The sequence below is a fragment of the Pipistrellus hanaki genome, assembly GCF_964339955.1.
Source record: "Pipistrellus hanaki genome assembly, chromosome: Y".
In the NCBI taxonomy this organism is placed as follows: domain Eukaryota; kingdom Metazoa; phylum Chordata; class Mammalia; order Chiroptera; family Vespertilionidae; genus Pipistrellus; species Pipistrellus hanaki.
The window spans coordinates 5,021,968-5,037,870 of record NC_140525.1 but is presented as its reverse complement, the minus strand read 5'-3'; the positions used below and the strand labels follow the sequence as shown (position 1 = coordinate 5,037,870).

At 37.2% G+C, this 15,903-nt stretch overlaps 1 protein-coding gene across 6 annotated transcripts in view; it reads left to right on the top strand.

Moving 5' to 3' along the window:
- LOC311615834 (ubiquitin carboxyl-terminal hydrolase 9X-like) overlaps window positions 1-15,903 on the top strand; it is a 206,135-nt gene that overhangs the window by 49,595 nt on the left and 140,637 nt on the right. For 5 of the 6 annotated variants that reach the window (XM_084871268.1, XM_084871269.1, XM_084871265.1 and 2 more), the window contains 5 exons: window positions 2,594-2,706; window positions 5,090-5,308; window positions 15,027-15,142; window positions 15,322-15,573; window positions 15,648-15,786. In XM_084871268.1, the coding sequence (XP_084727394.1) occupies window positions 2,594-2,706; window positions 5,090-5,308; window positions 15,027-15,142; window positions 15,322-15,573; window positions 15,648-15,786 (839 nt within the window). The remainder of the gene's footprint in view (window positions 1-2,593; window positions 2,707-5,089; window positions 5,309-15,026; window positions 15,143-15,321; window positions 15,574-15,647; window positions 15,787-15,903) is intronic. The other variant, XM_084871270.1, reaches the window with a different exon arrangement.

Here is a 15,903-nt window from a genome sequence, read left to right as displayed (position 1 = left end):
TGTTCCCAGGCCTCTAGCTGCTTGAAATTTAAAATGCCACATTTTTCCTACAGATATAGATCTCAGATTCTGATAGGTCTGAAATGGGGAATGGGAAAATTTCTAACTGCGCCTTTAAGCCCCCTAACAGAACATGGTGAAAAGTGTCCAAGAAGTTTTGGGATTTCATTAGGGTCCAGGGGGTCACAAAGGAATTTCTCTCCTTGCTGCAGCCGCCACCTCCAGCTACTCTAAACAACCCCTGGAGGGAATAGACACCAGATGGGCGGAGGCAGGAAGCGCAAGGGTCCCAGGTGGTGAAGGAAGTGCTGCCACCAGGGCATTTTCATCTGGTAGTCCACTGCTTGCCTCTTGCTAGCGAAGCTGCCATTGTGGGAACTGGTGACCCCTACACCGCAATCAGATTTCCTGAACTTTTTGAAAAGCTCCTCTGCGTGTGTTTCTATTAATATTCATTTTAAAATTATAATTTAAGAGTTGACATACACACATAAGGACTAAGTTGCCCTCAAAATATTTTCCTTTTCTTCTAAAGATTTTACAGTGTATTGTAATTATTAATCACATCAAACTTAAATTGATCAATTGAAACAAACAATTCTGAGACCATTCCTCCACCACTGATCAAGACTGGGTGGTGGCAGAAATAAGATTCATTTAGTTTTTTGATCTTGCTGGGCAGACTTGGCGACTTTGCCAGCTCAAGCTTCCTTCTTGTAAATAGTTAACTTTAGAATTTGCTCTCTGCTTTTAACTTTTGTTGCAATTTCATAATTTTAAAATTAATAAACATTGAAATCTTGTTAGGTGGGCCAATTCCCCTCTGACAGAAAGCAAAGCATCCCTGGGAAAAAGGAATCCCAGTGGCCACTCAGGGCGATTTGCTAGCCGTCAGAGCCCTCAACTTTAAACAAATTAAAGGTTTCTTTCTCTCTTATTTTCTTTTTCTTTTTCATAGATTTTCATACTTATATGAACAAATAATTACACCCAAGCAGACAAACAAAACAAACGTTTGTACTTATACTCTTTCAGTAAACAAGTACTATTACAATGTTTCAGCAAAACAGAAATGGCACTCATGTTGGACAAAGGAAATAAGACTAATACTCTAGGACAGCGTTTTTCAACCGCTGTTCTGCGGCACACTAGTGTGCCGCCAGATGTTGCCTGGTGTGCCGTAGGTGCAGACAAGAGTTTTATAATTTTTCACTATTTTGTTTACTTAATATTTCATAATAAAGTAATTATAAAATACTTTCTTTGTGTTTACCTGATTCCTATTCAAGAGAATTACTTTATATATAGTCAATATAGGCACAGAATTAAATTTTTTAACATTTTCTAATGGTGGTGTGCCTTGTGATTTTTTTCATGAAACAAGTGTGCCTTTGCCCAAAAAAGGTTGAAAAACACTGCTCTAGGAACTGGGAGGGGAAAGTTATCCTACAGACCGGCATTGACCTGGGAAAAAGAGTGGTTAAATCAAAAGCATTAACATCAGAATCATAGTCATCCTCCCTTTTCTTGAAGTCCTGGAAATTTTTCAGAAAACACTGTAGAGGGCAACACAGACACTGACAGACCTTGACCCATTTTGACGGAGACTAAAACACAAAACACAAAACAAATAGGTCTGACACAAACATGACAAAACACAAGACAACCTGTCCAGACACCTGGGGCCGAAAACACACACCATAGTGTCCTCCGGCCAGAGCCTGGAGGTTAAGCCGCGTCCAGCCCTCCAAGGACTCTTACCCTTTTGAGATCTCAACCTGGGCGCCTTACCTCCTGAGACTGGTCTCCCCGATTTCAATAAATCCTTGCGGCTTCTGTCTCCGGCTAAGGTCTCCGAAAGGAAGGAGAGCCTCCTGTCCCTTCTGGGGGGTCCCTCTCTCCTCCTGCCAGAGGGAAAGCCTCCTGCCCCTGGAGGGTCCCTCTCTCCACTCTCTCAGGTATCTCGCTGGGGCCTTCAAATGTTGTGGGGTCGAACCCTGGGTTCAAAATGAGACCACCGGAGGCTGATGATTTATTTAAAAAAGCAGGCAAGAATTTATTGAAATATTTGGCCATGGCAGCCGCAAGAGTACTACACGCAGGCGAACCCTACACGACTGTGAGGCTTTAGAGGCAGGTAGTTCTTTTTAAAGGTTCTGAGAAGGAAAACTCCTATTTTGCAACAAACCTTTGTTTGGAATTTTCTGCTGTTCTTTCTAGATAAAATGTTGCTTTCTAGTTTGCTTTAGCCCGTTTGAAGAAGGATGAAGATAAGCTTAGCTGTCTGACCCTGTAGGCCAGAGACCAGATAAGCCCACAATCTCAATACCATGCCAGGTGCACCTTTTCAATTGGATAGAACAGCATTGTTTTTAAAGGCCAGCATTGAGATAACCTCTAAGTGCACATAGGATTGGCTCTTTAATAATAAAAAAAGGAAGTTCTGCCTGTAACCCTGCTTAGAATTTTAATTCATCCTATTTCAGGTCAGTGCTCAACCACTGAGCCAAACCAGCCAGTATATCTTTAATGATATAATTAAGAGAATTATTTTCTTTATATTGTTTATTTGAACTTTTCATTTTTTTCTTAGGTCTTGATGTTAAGAGTGAAGCATGTCAACGTTTTTTCCGTGATGGGTTAACTATATCTTTCACAAAAATTCTTATGGATGAGGCAGTGAGTGGTTGGAAATTTGAAATTCATGTGAGTTTTGTAATTTCTTTTGGAGAATCAGATTGACATGGTGATCCCTGTGAGTTTGTCTCTGTAAAACATCACTTAAATAATTATTAAGTTTGTTGATATATTTAACAAAATTGAAGTACTTTTATAATACTCTTTTCAAATTAATTTGAATTTTTTAGTTATGAAATATTTCTTTGTCACCTGGCATCTCAAATGCCTGTATGCAAGATATTGTATTTAATCAAATGTATTATGTTATGTATTATAAGAGCCCATTATTTTATGTACCATTAAGTAAGAAAAATATCTAAGATAGGGATTGTAATTAGGGACTTCTAATTTAGCTGGGACACCAAAAAGTATAATTTCATGTATAATTTCTGAATTATTATTAATTGCTAAATAAACTCATCTTGTAGAAATGATAAGCAAGGAATCTTGTATGGTTAATCTTGACAACTGGTAGAGAAAATAAAGTTTTCTTTAGAAATTTGAACTAGAAACAAGTATTTTCATTAGTATTGTGATACTAATTAAAATGACAGCTTTAAAACAAGTAAAACAGAATTTAAAGTGTTCTCAGATTGATAGAATCCTCAAGTGCCTAACAGCACAAAACAAAAATATTCACAGAAATATCTTCAGTCTATGACAAAAGTAATGAAAACTACAATTGACTAAGATACCTTCATTTTTTAGAAATTTTGATAGTGAAAAAGTATGTATCTTATTAAAATTATTTAACTAATGTACTTCAAACTTCTTATAATAAAATGGAATTAATGAGAAATTATCCAGTAAACATATACTTTTTGTGGAGTTTAAAAAAAAAAATTGGACATTTCTCACAATGTTCAATGGCATATAAGTTCTAATATTTTCTGATGGATGTTTAACTTTTTAGTTGTAGATATAGATACTTTGGAAATGACCTGTGACTTTTAAATTGAGGCTTAGATTACATCTCCACATCTTAGATAATTTACATAACTCTAAATGTTTACATTTTGAAATTATTGCCTTTAAAGTATAAGTTCCAAAGAAAATGGTCATTTACATGTATCCTATTTACATAGAGATGAAATTGCTAGCCTTAGCTATTTATTTCATTTGTAATTTTACTCAAATAGTTTTTGAAATTTGTTGCAGTTCAGTGAAATACTAATTTACTTTTTCTGATATATATATTTGTTTGATCACTATATTTGTGAAATTAAGCAGAATTTGGGTGACCATTATAGAAATACTAGGGGCCCAGTGCTCAAATTTGTGCACCTTGAAAGCACTGGTGGCCCATGAGACTGAAGTGGGCACAAAGGTAGGTCTCAGCCCATCCTCTATACCCCCAACTAGACCCTTCCTGCCATGGTTCTCAGTCCTCTGTTTCCTGTCTGCCTTCAGCTTTACTCTTGCTACCACCATTCCCAAATGCTGATGGCACCTGCCCCACTTGTACCTGCTGACAATGTGGAGTGATTGAGGTTGGGCCCAGCAGCAGTGGGGGGCAAACGGGGCCAGCGCCATCAGTGAGCGCGAGCAGCAGCTGCTGCCCTAATCATCTCTCAGGAGCAGAGGAAAGTGGAGAAGCTCTTAGGGCAATCTTGGTTTGCAGCCTCCACTTGCACCTGCTGATGGCATTGAGTGTTGGGGTCTGGATTGGATATGGGCACTGGCAGTGGGTGCAAGTAGTGGCTCTGGTGCTGGCAGCAGACGTGAGCACTGAGCAGGACCATGATGCATGGGAGCAAAAAATTTTCAGTAACCACCAGAGATTTATCCCAATAACAGTGACCACCACCTCACCTTTGGTGCCCCCACTCACCTGCTCTACCATTCTGTTGTAGCCGATGCCTACAATGTTCAGCGCACGACTGCTGGTGGTTAGTGCCTGTCATTTGACTGGTGGTTCAGTTGTTCTACCCTTCAGTCTATTTGCATATTAGGGTTTATATATTAGACTAGAGGCTTGGTACAAAAAAATTGTGTGCTGAGAGGGCTTCCTTAGCTCAGCCTCCCCCTCTCTCAATCAGGGAACCTTCAGGGGATGTCCTACTGACAGTTTAGGCCTGCTCCCTAAAGGCCACAATAGAGCCTCCCTCTGTGTGTGGCGAACTGGTTGATCAGGGGAAGGCACCACCCCATTACCCTGCCACTGCTGCTGGTGGTCACAGTAACCTCCCCTTGGTCCTTATGCAGCTGCTGCGGCTGCTTGCCCTTAGCCCTTACAGCGGTTTCAGCTTTGTCTAGATGGATGTTCAGCTGTCTGGTCCAATTAGTATATTACTCCATTATCATAGATAGATGAAGAGAAATTATTAACAAGATCAGAATGTTTGTGAAATTGTAATGTTTTATCTTTTTAAGTTAACTTTCTTCTCTTTCTCTACTTCCCATATAACAGAGGTGTATTATTAATAATACTCATCGCCTAGTAGAGCTTTGTGTGGCCACGTTGTCCCAAGACTGGTTTCCACTTCTAGAACTTCTCGCCATGGCCTTAAATCCTTATTGTAAATTCCATATGTACAACAGTTCACGCCAATGTGAATCAATTTTCACAAGTGCACAGTTGTCTGAAGATGAATTATTTGCTCGTTCTTCGGATCCTCGATTACCAAAAGTGTGTTGGTTTGTTATTATCAAAATTAAATACTAAAACTATTTTGTATTTATGCCAAAATTTAAATTACATGAACCTTCCTTTAACATTACTTTGTCTTATATGGTTCTCTGATAAAAGACATGTTTACTACAGATTGTTTATTAACATTCAACACATGACCAGCTGCATTATAATTCATGCAAAAGCTTATATAACTTGGTTAATGAATATACCCATTGGAATTTAACCCTATATTTTCCCTAGCAGCAATGATTCAGTGTTTCGTGCTGGTGGTTAGCGCACGTCATACGACTGGTGGTTCAGTTGATCCATCAGTGTTAGTGTTAGAGAATATAACTAATGAGCAACAACTGTAAATGTTAACACTTAAATATAGAAAACATACATTTATGTACAGATCATGTAAACAAAGATATTTAAATTTTACAGTTTTGCTTTTGTGTCATACTGTAAGGGTTTTTAAAAAAAATTATTTTTATTTTTAGAGAGAGAGAGAGAGAGAGAGAGAGAGAGAGAAAGGCGAGCATTAGAGTAATAGAAACATTGATGAGAGAACATCATTAATTGGCTGCCTCTTACATGTCATCTACTAGGAGTCAGGTTCACAATCTGGGCATGAGCCCAGGAATCAAACCCTGGCCTCCCAATTCAAGGCTCGATATTCAGTCACTGAGTCAAACCTGCTGGTCCTATTAGGCAATTTTTATAATACTTTTTGTTTCATAAGAGAAAATCTACAAATGAAAGTATAATTGATTTAAGGAAGGTAGGGCAGAAGAAAACAGGAAGAAAACACATCAACAGCACTAAGAAAAAATAGCCAGAAGCACTAAACTTGCTAGTCCAGGCTATGCAGAAAGGTCCCTATTCTCTATATGTTTATTTTAAAATCTCAACAGTTTACTATCTTTATTGGCTTTTTAAAATGTTTCAGTGCCTATTTTAATTTTATTCATTTGAATTAATATTTAAATACCTGGAAAAAACTGACCAGCAATAGAAATAGAAAGCAGATAATAGTTTTATTGCACATTCATGGGCACACACAAACTCAAATCAAATAAATAAAACAATGTAGAATTTTTATAATATAATGTGAAAAATCTAATTTCAAAGATAATTGTTTTTTTACCTACTTGGATGTCTTTGTCTTGCTAATTTTACCTAATCATAGACAAACATGTAAATGGTACCTCCTCTATGCCCACAGCCAATCAGGAGTGAGTATGCGAATTAACGTGCCAAAGATGGGTTAATTTGCATATGCAGGTGCCGAATGGCTGGGTGGGGCTGGACATCTGCTATGACAAGGTGTGCGTGCAGAGGGAGTGCTCCAGCTGGGAGCAAGGACTTACCAGCTCCTATGCTACCCGGGAGCGGGGTCTTGCAGGCTCCTGAAGGCTAGAAGAGAAGCCAGGGGAAGGAAGTCCTCTTCTTGCATGAATACCATGTAACAGGCCTCTATATATAAAAGCCTAAACAACTGGAATGATCTGTCAATATGGTGGTCACTGACCACCAGAGGACAGACACTCAACTCAAGAGTGCCCCCTAGTGGTCAGTGCACTTAACAGCCAACCTTCTCTGGCTGACCACTTTCCCAAGTCCCTCCCTCCAACCAACAGGTCCTGATTCCCTGATCAGGCCAGGGTCTGGGTTGGGATGGGGAACCAGAGATTGGTGGCAGCAGATGTGGCCCCTTTTCCCAGGGGGCCTAGGGCCAGCTTCCTCCTTGGGGTTGCCAGCCAGCCTGCCATCCCCTTAGCTGGCAGGTCCTGATTGGCCCACTTCCTACTCCACGGTGGCAGTGCAGCAGCAAGGGAAGTAGAAGCACATTAGTTATATTCTCTATGACAATGGCAGTGCTGGTTTCCAGTGTCTGTTCCTTCTGCACCTGCCTTCGGAACCAACCCATGCTCAAATTTCATGCACCAGGATTCTAATTTACATGATAAGACTTAAGGACTATATTGAATAGACTGTGGTGTGTATGTAGACAAGTCTAGTGTTCCAGCTGCAAGTCCCAGCCCATGAGAGGTGCTCCATGCATCTTCTGATGGCTGTGATGCTGTTATAATACAGATTTGAGAAAAGCAAACTTCCTTGTCTTGTTCAAGTATTTTTAGTATTTCATCATAGAGTTGATGTTTGCTATTTGGGTTTTTCATATGGCCTTTATTATTTTGCAGTAGTTTTTTTTTTCTTTTTTCTTTTTCTTAGTTTGTAGAGTGTTTTTATCATGACAGAATGTTGAATTTTATCTAAAGCTTTTCCTATATCAGCTGAGATGATCATGTGTTTTGCTTTTGTTAATTATGTATATAACATTTAATTTCCTCATAAATTACTTTGCTAGTATGTTGTTAAAGGAGTATATGTTTCTGTTGATTTTTAGAGAGAGGAAAATACCTATGTGAGAGAAACACATCTATTGGTTGCCTACTTGCACTAGATTAGACCAGGAGAAGAGCCTACAATAAAGGTATATGCCCTTGACCAGATTGAACCTGGGACCCTTCAGTCTGCATATCAACTAAATCATACCAGCTAGAGCCATTTTTTCCTCTTTCTCCCTCTCCCTTATTCTCTCGAATCTATAAAGAGATTTTTAAAAGCAAATATTGTTTATTTCTATAGATTTGTTGGTCATCCCACTTTTCTGCTATTTAGTTCATTCCATTGTCATCCAAAAAGTTTCTATTATTTTACTCTTTTTTAAATAGATTTGTTCTGGCAGAATGTTTCATTGTCCTTAAGAAAAATGTGTATTTTGCAATGCATTGTTCTGAGATGTCTGAAAGGTTGAATTGTTCTTTAGTATTGTATTAGATCATTTCTACCTTACTGATTTCTGTTTGATTGTTCTAGCTATTATTAAAATGCATTATTAGGTCTCAGACTAGTATTGTAGAACTATTTTTCTAATATAGTAGTTGCTTCATATATTTGGACCCTCTGAAGTTTGGTCCAGAGATATTTAAATAATTATTTCTTGGCAAGTTTATCCTTTTATCAGTTGTAAATTTATTCTTTTGACTTAAAGTATATTAGTATAGCCATTTCTATTATCTTTTTATTACTATTTGCATACAATTGTTTTTGCTGTCCTTTTTATTTTTAATATATTTTCTTAGATATGAAGTAACTCTTTTAAAGCCAGCATTTCATTAGATCCTGGTTTCTTCTCCATTCTGCTAATCTGTGTGGTTTGATCAGAGGATTTATTCCATTTATAGTTATACTCATAAGAGGATTTACTGTTATTATTTTGTTATTTGTTTTCTGTATGTCCTATAGTGTCTTTTTCCCCCCTTTGCCTGCCTTTTTTTGTTACTTCGTTTAAAGTATTATATGTGTATTCTTTTCCCCCCATTAATTCCTCTACCCTTCTTACCCCCAAGGGTAAGCTCCCACTGCTTCAGTGTCTTTGTCCATTGGTTATGCTAATATGCATGCATACAAATCCTTTGGTTGATCTCTAATCCTCCTCCCTTGCCACTTGTCTCTGGATCTACTTTTTTGTTTTTATTAAGGTATTATAGGTGTACATATCTTTCCATTGCCTCCCCCATTCCCATACATGTCCCTCTGACTCCCCCCCTGAGTTTTTCATCCATTGGTTTTGCTTATATGCATGCATACAAGTCCTTCGGTTGATCTCTTATCTCCCCCATATCTCCCTATCCTCCCCGCTGTAGTTTGACAGTTTGTTTGTTGCTTTACTATCTCTACATCTATCTTTTTGTTCATCAGTTTATAATGTTCTTTATTATTCTTAAATGAGTGAGGTCATGCGGTGTTTCTCTTTCATTGACTGGCTTATTTCACTCAGCAAAATTAATATTGTTTTCTAATTCCATCCAGGTTGCTGCAAATGATGAGAATTCCTTCTTTTTTATGGCAGCATACTATTCCATTGTGTAGATGTACCATAGTTTTTGGATCCAAACATCTGCTGATGGGCATCTAGGCTGTTTCCAGATTCTAGCTATTGTAAATTGTGCTACTATGAACATAGGGGTGCATATATCCTTTCTGATTGGTGTTTTTGGTTTTTTAGAATATATTCCTAGGAGTGGGATTACTGGGTCGAATGGGAGTTCCATTTTCAGTTTTTTGAGGAAACTCCATACTGAACTTCACAGTGGTTGCACCAGCATTGCAAGAGGGTTCCTTTTTCTCCAGCATTGCAAGAGGGTTCCTTTTTCTCCACATCCTCGCCAACACTTGTCATTTGTTAATTTGTTGATAGCCATTCTGATAGGAGTGAGATGGTACCACATTGTCGTTTTGATTTCCACCTTTTGGATTATGAATGACTTTGAGCATATTTTCATATGTCTCTTGGACTTCTGTATGTCCTCTTTTGAAAAGTGTCTTTGTTCTTTGTCCATTTTTTATTGGATCTATAATGTCTTATTTGTGCATTTCTCCCTTGCTAACTTTCATTTGTTCAGTTGATTTTTTTAAATTTATTTAATTTAATTAATTAATTAATTAATTAATTTATTTATTAATATATTTTATTGAGAGGAAGGGAGAGAGATAGAGAGCGAGAAACATCGATGAGAGAGAAACATCGACCAGCTGCCTCCTGCACACCCCCTACCAGGGATGTGCCCGCAACCAACGTACATGCCCCTGACCGGAATCGAACCTGGGACCTTTCAGTCTGCAGACCGACGCTCTACCACTGAGCCAAACCGGTTTCGGCCAGTTGATTTTTTTTTTTAATATTGACGTTTTCATTCCCTCCTCATTTTTTTTGTTCTCCAAGGTTGCTATTAGAATTCAGCATAGCATCCTACAGTTACAATATTGTGTTTTAAACTGATAGCAGTATAAATTCAGTTGCATACACAAAACACTTCTTTGTAGCTTAATCATTCATATTTTATGTTATTGATGTTATAAATATACATAACTATTTGCCTTTTTTATTTTCCTGCTGAAACCGGTTTGGCTCAGTGGATAGAGGCTGACTGAAAAGTCCCAGGTTCCTGTCAAGGGCACGTAAATTGGTTGCAGGCACATCCCCAGTATGGAGCGTTCAGGAGGCAGCTGATCGATATTTCTAACTCTCCCTTCCTCTCTGTAAAAAAAAAAATTTTAAAAAAATCAATAAAATATATTTTAAAAAATAAATAAAATATATTTTTCTTTGAAATTACTATAATGTGTATATTTTAATACTTGGTGGTTTCTCCTATTTACCTTAAGTTAAATACTGTTCACTTTAGCTTTTTGTTGCTTCCTTTGTTTTACTTCTCGTAGTTGAAATTTTAAATGGCTTGTCTTCCAGTTCAGTTTCTTCTGCCTATTTGAACTCCCTCTAGCAAATTTTTAATTCAGTTATATTTTCATCTCCAAAATATTCCTTTCATGTATATGTCATTTTGCTCATATTTTATATTCCATCTTTTATTTCTTTGTATTTTTATTTGTTCTTGAACATATTCAGTGCATTCAAAACTATTTGTCAAGAAGGTTGATGTTTTCCCAGGAGAAAATTTATATTGTTCCGTAATGGGCTATAGTTCCCTTTTTCATTTTACATCTTTTGTTTAAAACTGTACATTTGAAAATGTACCTATTTCTAGGTTTTACAGTTGGGCTACTTGCTGGGGAAGACATTCATTAATGAATTTATTATGCAGCCTTAAGATAGGTCATCTAAGGTCTTTTCTAGGCATGTGTTTTCTTTGACTTCTCTGTGTACTTTTTTTCCTCTAGTTCCTCTTTTACATAATTGCTTTTTAAATGTATTAATTCCCCCTTAATTAATAATTGGTAATTGGTCTCAGGAATTTTGTATCTGTTGTCACTTAGTAATTTTCATTAAATATGCCTGCTCTTTCCTTGTCTTTCCTTATCCTGTGTTCAAGCCATGTTTGGTTATTTTATTTACAAGGTAGATCATACAGATCAATTTCAGGCCCCTAATGGAGAGGCTATATTGTTAGAAATTCAGTCCTTACTCTCTTCATTTAAGGAAACTGGTGATCAGACCACTGCTTCTTTTAAACTATGCTAGTAAGATAAGGAGTAGAAAAGAGTGAGTAAAAATACAGGGAAATCACAACCCTTTTGAATGTAATTTTCTTATATTAAGAATTTCCTTGGTTGCTCTAAATTTTGGACTAGTTTCTAGAGCCTCTAATAAAATTATTTTAACAAGCTTTTAAGATTCATAATCTACATCTTGCTGATGTCACGCCTTATATAATCCTTTTGAAACTGAAAAGTTAGGAAAAATGTTACAGTAAATCCATTCAGAAATAAAAGTGTTTACTGTAGCATTTTACTGTAGTAGTTTAAAAGAAGCAGTTTTAAATTTTATTTAGATTTGCATGATAAAAAACCTAGACTCCTATATAATAAAAGCATAGTATGCAGACTGTCCTCTCAACTAGGAGTATTTCGGGAATTTGACCAGGGAAGGAGAGAGGCACCCTGCCAGTGCACTAATTTTGTGCATTGTGCCTCTAATTAGGATATACTGGTGTATTATTATTATTATTATTTATTTTAAATATATTTTATTGATTTTTTACAGAGAAGAAGAGAGAGACATCAGTGAGAGAGAAATATCCATCAATTGCTTTTTGCACATTCCCTACTGAGGCTGTGCCTGCAACCAAGGTACATGCCGTTTAGAAAAATCAAACCCAGGACCCTTCAGTCCACAGTCTGGAGGTTGACTCCCTATCTACTGAGCCAAACTGATCAGGGCTAATTGTGTATTACTTGACAAATTTTTATGAACATTTCTCATTTATCTTGAATAATTTTTTATTTAATTTAGTCATTATTTCTACTTATAATTAGTGGTGAAAAGCCCCTCTCTTTACTATTTTTTTTCCTCTTTACTATTTAAAAAAAAAAAATCTTTATTGTTCATATTCTTACAAATGTTACTCATTTTTCCCCCCCTCCTTTGGTCCCCTCCACCAGGTTTCCACCTCAACTTCTGCCCTTTCCACAGCCCACATTGACCTCATCCATAGGTGCACAGTTTTTGTTCAGTCTCTTCCTGCACCCTCTACTCCCCTTTTCCCCGAGAATCATCAATTCACTCCCTTTCCATATCTTTGATTCTGTTATATTCATCAGTTAATATTGTTCATCAATTTTTTTAATCCCCTTGGTTTTTAGATTCACTTGTTGATAGTTACATATTTGTTGTTCATAATTTTTATCTTTATTTTTTTCCTCTTCCTAAAGAACCCCCTTCAGCAATTTATATAATTCTGGTTTGGTGGTGATGAACTCCTTTAGCTTTTTATTATTTGTGAAGGTCTTTATCTGGCCTTCCATTCTGAGTGATAGCTTTGCTGGGTAGAGTATTTTTGGCTGTAGGTTCTTGCTATTCATCACCTTGAATATTTCTTGCCATTTCCGTCTGGCCTGCATGGTTTCTGTTGAGAAATCAGCTGACAATCGTATGGGTGCTCTTTTAAGGTAACTACCTGCTTTTCTCTTGCTGCTTTTAATATTCTCTCTTTGTCTTTTGCTCTTGGCATTTTAATTAGGATGTGTCTTGGTGTGGTCCTCTTTGGATTCCTTTTGTTTGGGGTTCTGTGTGCTTCCTGGACTTGTAAGTCTAATTCTTTCACCAGGTGGGGGAAGTTTTCTGTCACTATTTCTTCCAGTATGTTTTTGGTATCTTGCTCTCTCTCTTCTTCTGGGACCCCCATAATTCTGATGTTGGTTCGCTTAAAGTTGTCCCAGAGGTTTCTAACATTATCTTCAACTTTCTGGGTTCTCTTGTCTTCTTGCTTCTGCAGAGGAGTGTCCCCTGGCTCTTTGTGTTCCAAATCTTTGACTTGATTCTTGCGATCTTCCATTCTGTTTTTAGGACTCTGTAATATTTTTAAGTTCAAACAATGTATTCCTTATTTTTAGTTGATCCTTCTTCATATCCTTAAAGGTCTCGTATATTTTATTGGCCTTTTTTAGGAAATTCTTGAAAAACCTTATAACTGTGGTTTTGAACTTTATATCCAGTCTCTTGTTGTCCTCCATTTCTTTCGTTTGTGATGTTTCCTTGTCTCGGCATTTTCATTGCTTCCCTGAGTTGGTAGGGTGGCTTTGTTTGTTAAGGTGTCCTATACTGTTTAGTGGGTCAGCCTCCCAGTTACCTGAGTGTGGACTGTGTGTACAGCCTTGGTAGTTAAGTCTTAATTGTTGTTGGTATCACTGGGAGGAACTGACCTCCAGGCCAATTGGCTGTGAGGATCAGCTGTGTCTGTGCCGGGAGACAGCCTTATTCAAAAGCCTCTGTTTGGATGGGGCAGAGTTTAAGGGTGGAGCCTTTAGCCTTGGCTTCCTTTCAGCCGCGCCCTATGAGGTTCCTGAGTCTCAGTGTTCCTCAGTGTGCTTTGGTACTCGCTGCAAGCACCTCTGAGAGAAAGGTGCCCTCGAGTTTCGCCCACTACCAGACAGTCTAGTCTCTCCCCCAGTGAGCCTGGAACTGAGGTTCAGTGCAGTTAGAAGTGGGGCTGGAAGTGGGGTTAAGAGCATTCCAGAGCTTTTGTCTCTTTCCTGCTTGGGCAATCTAGCAGCACAACTCAACATTCCGTCCTCTGTGCTCGTTCATGTGCTTGCCTCCGGGACTCTGCCTTTTGCTGCTCCCCTGAGTTTCTGCCTTAGAGCCCAGATTCCCACAGTATGAGCCAAGTTCCCCAGGGTCTGGCCTGGAACTGGGGTTCAGAGCTGTCAGAATTGGTGATCAGCACAGTCCAGAGCTTTTGTCTTCTTCCTGCTAGGGAACGCCAGCCAGGCATTCAGCCGCCCTCTCCTCTCTGGCTCCGTCCTTTCTGCACGCATACACTGTCTTCGTACCTTAGGCTTTTACAGCTCCTCTGATTTTCCTTCTGGTTTTCTCTTTCCTTCTAGTTGTAGAATTTCCAGTTAGTCAACTTTCCTGTAGTTCTGGATAATGTCCATTTTATATTTTAGATGCATTTTTGAAATTGTTGTGTGAGGCTGCAGTTGGGCATTTACCTATGCCGTCATCTTGGTTTTCCTGTACTATTTTTTGTTTGTTTTCTCTTTTTATTGTGGCATTTGGGCCTTGGCCAATGTGGCTCATTTGGAACATCCTCCTGTGCACTGAAGTGACATGGGTACGATTTCCAGTCTCAGGGCACATACCCACGTTGTGGTTTTGATCTGTAGTGAGGTCAAATACCTGAGGCAACTGGTAGATGTTTATCTCTATATCAGTGTTTTTCTCCCTCTAATTTAAAAAACAAAACAAAACATAACCTTGACTGAGAATAAAAAAACAAAATTCTTAAATTGTGGCATTTTGGAAGACAAGATTTAAAGATATTTCTTTCACATTTATGCTTGTACACTTGATTTTCATATTTATGTAACCTTTCCATTTTTACGCATATAAATGTTTTCAGCTACATCACAACCCCTACCTAATTTCTGTTTATGAGATATACCTAGTATATGTGGGATATAAACACATATCAACCTTGCCACTATAATCTCTGTAATTATAACTTAGTCTGTTTTTATTTCAAGAGATGCAGAAAAAGTTTTAAGTCTCTGAATAAATGTATGTATGATCCTATAATAGAAATATATTAAGTTCTTTTTAAAGGTAATTTTTTTAATTGAATTTTCTAATTCTGACTTATTTTAGGTAAAAACTTTTTTACTTTATTTCTTTATTAACTCATTATTAACTGTGTTGCAGGGTTGGCTAGTGGATCTCATCAATAAATTTGGTTCATTAAATGGGTTCCAGATTTTGCATGATCGCTTTATTAATGGATCAGCATTAAATGTTCAAATAATTACAGCCCTTATTAAGTAAGTTATATTTTAAAGTATAGTATAAAACTTAATTCTATAAAATACATTGAATTTTTTTTCAAATAGTGCTTTTTATTTTAAAGTGTAATAATGAGTTTTTTTAAGTATTGGAAGTATTTTGATAATTTTGATAAGATTATTGGACATTACAGAAATTTATGTTCTCCTTATTTTAGACCATTTGGACAATGCTATGAGTTTCTCAGTCAATATACAGTGAAAAAATACTTTATTCCAGTTATAGAAGTAGTCACACAATTTTTAGAAAATTTAACTGATGAAGAATTGAAAAAAGAAGCAAAAAGTGAAACAAAAAATGATGCCCTTTCTATGATTATTAAGTCTCTGAAGAATTTAGCTTCAAGAATTCCGGAACAAGATGAAACTGTAAAAAATTTAGAAATTTTGCGGTTAAAAACAATACTTAGGTAAGTATTTGCCTCTATAAATAATTATCTGCTTCATTTTTAATAATGATACTTAGTCCTAATTTCTCTTCTAGATTGTTGCAAATTTCTTCTTTTAATGGAAAGATGAATGCTTTAAATGAAATTAACAAAGTTATATCTAGTGTATCATATTATACACATCGGCATGGTAATCCTGAGGAAGAGGAATGGCTGACAGCTGAACGAATGGCCGTAAGACCCTTTGATTTTTCTTTTAAAGAATAAGAACCTGCTTAAGGATAACATGATTGACATCAATTATTGTGGGTAGGAACTAACAAAAATTGACACTGAAATTGGAGAATTGAT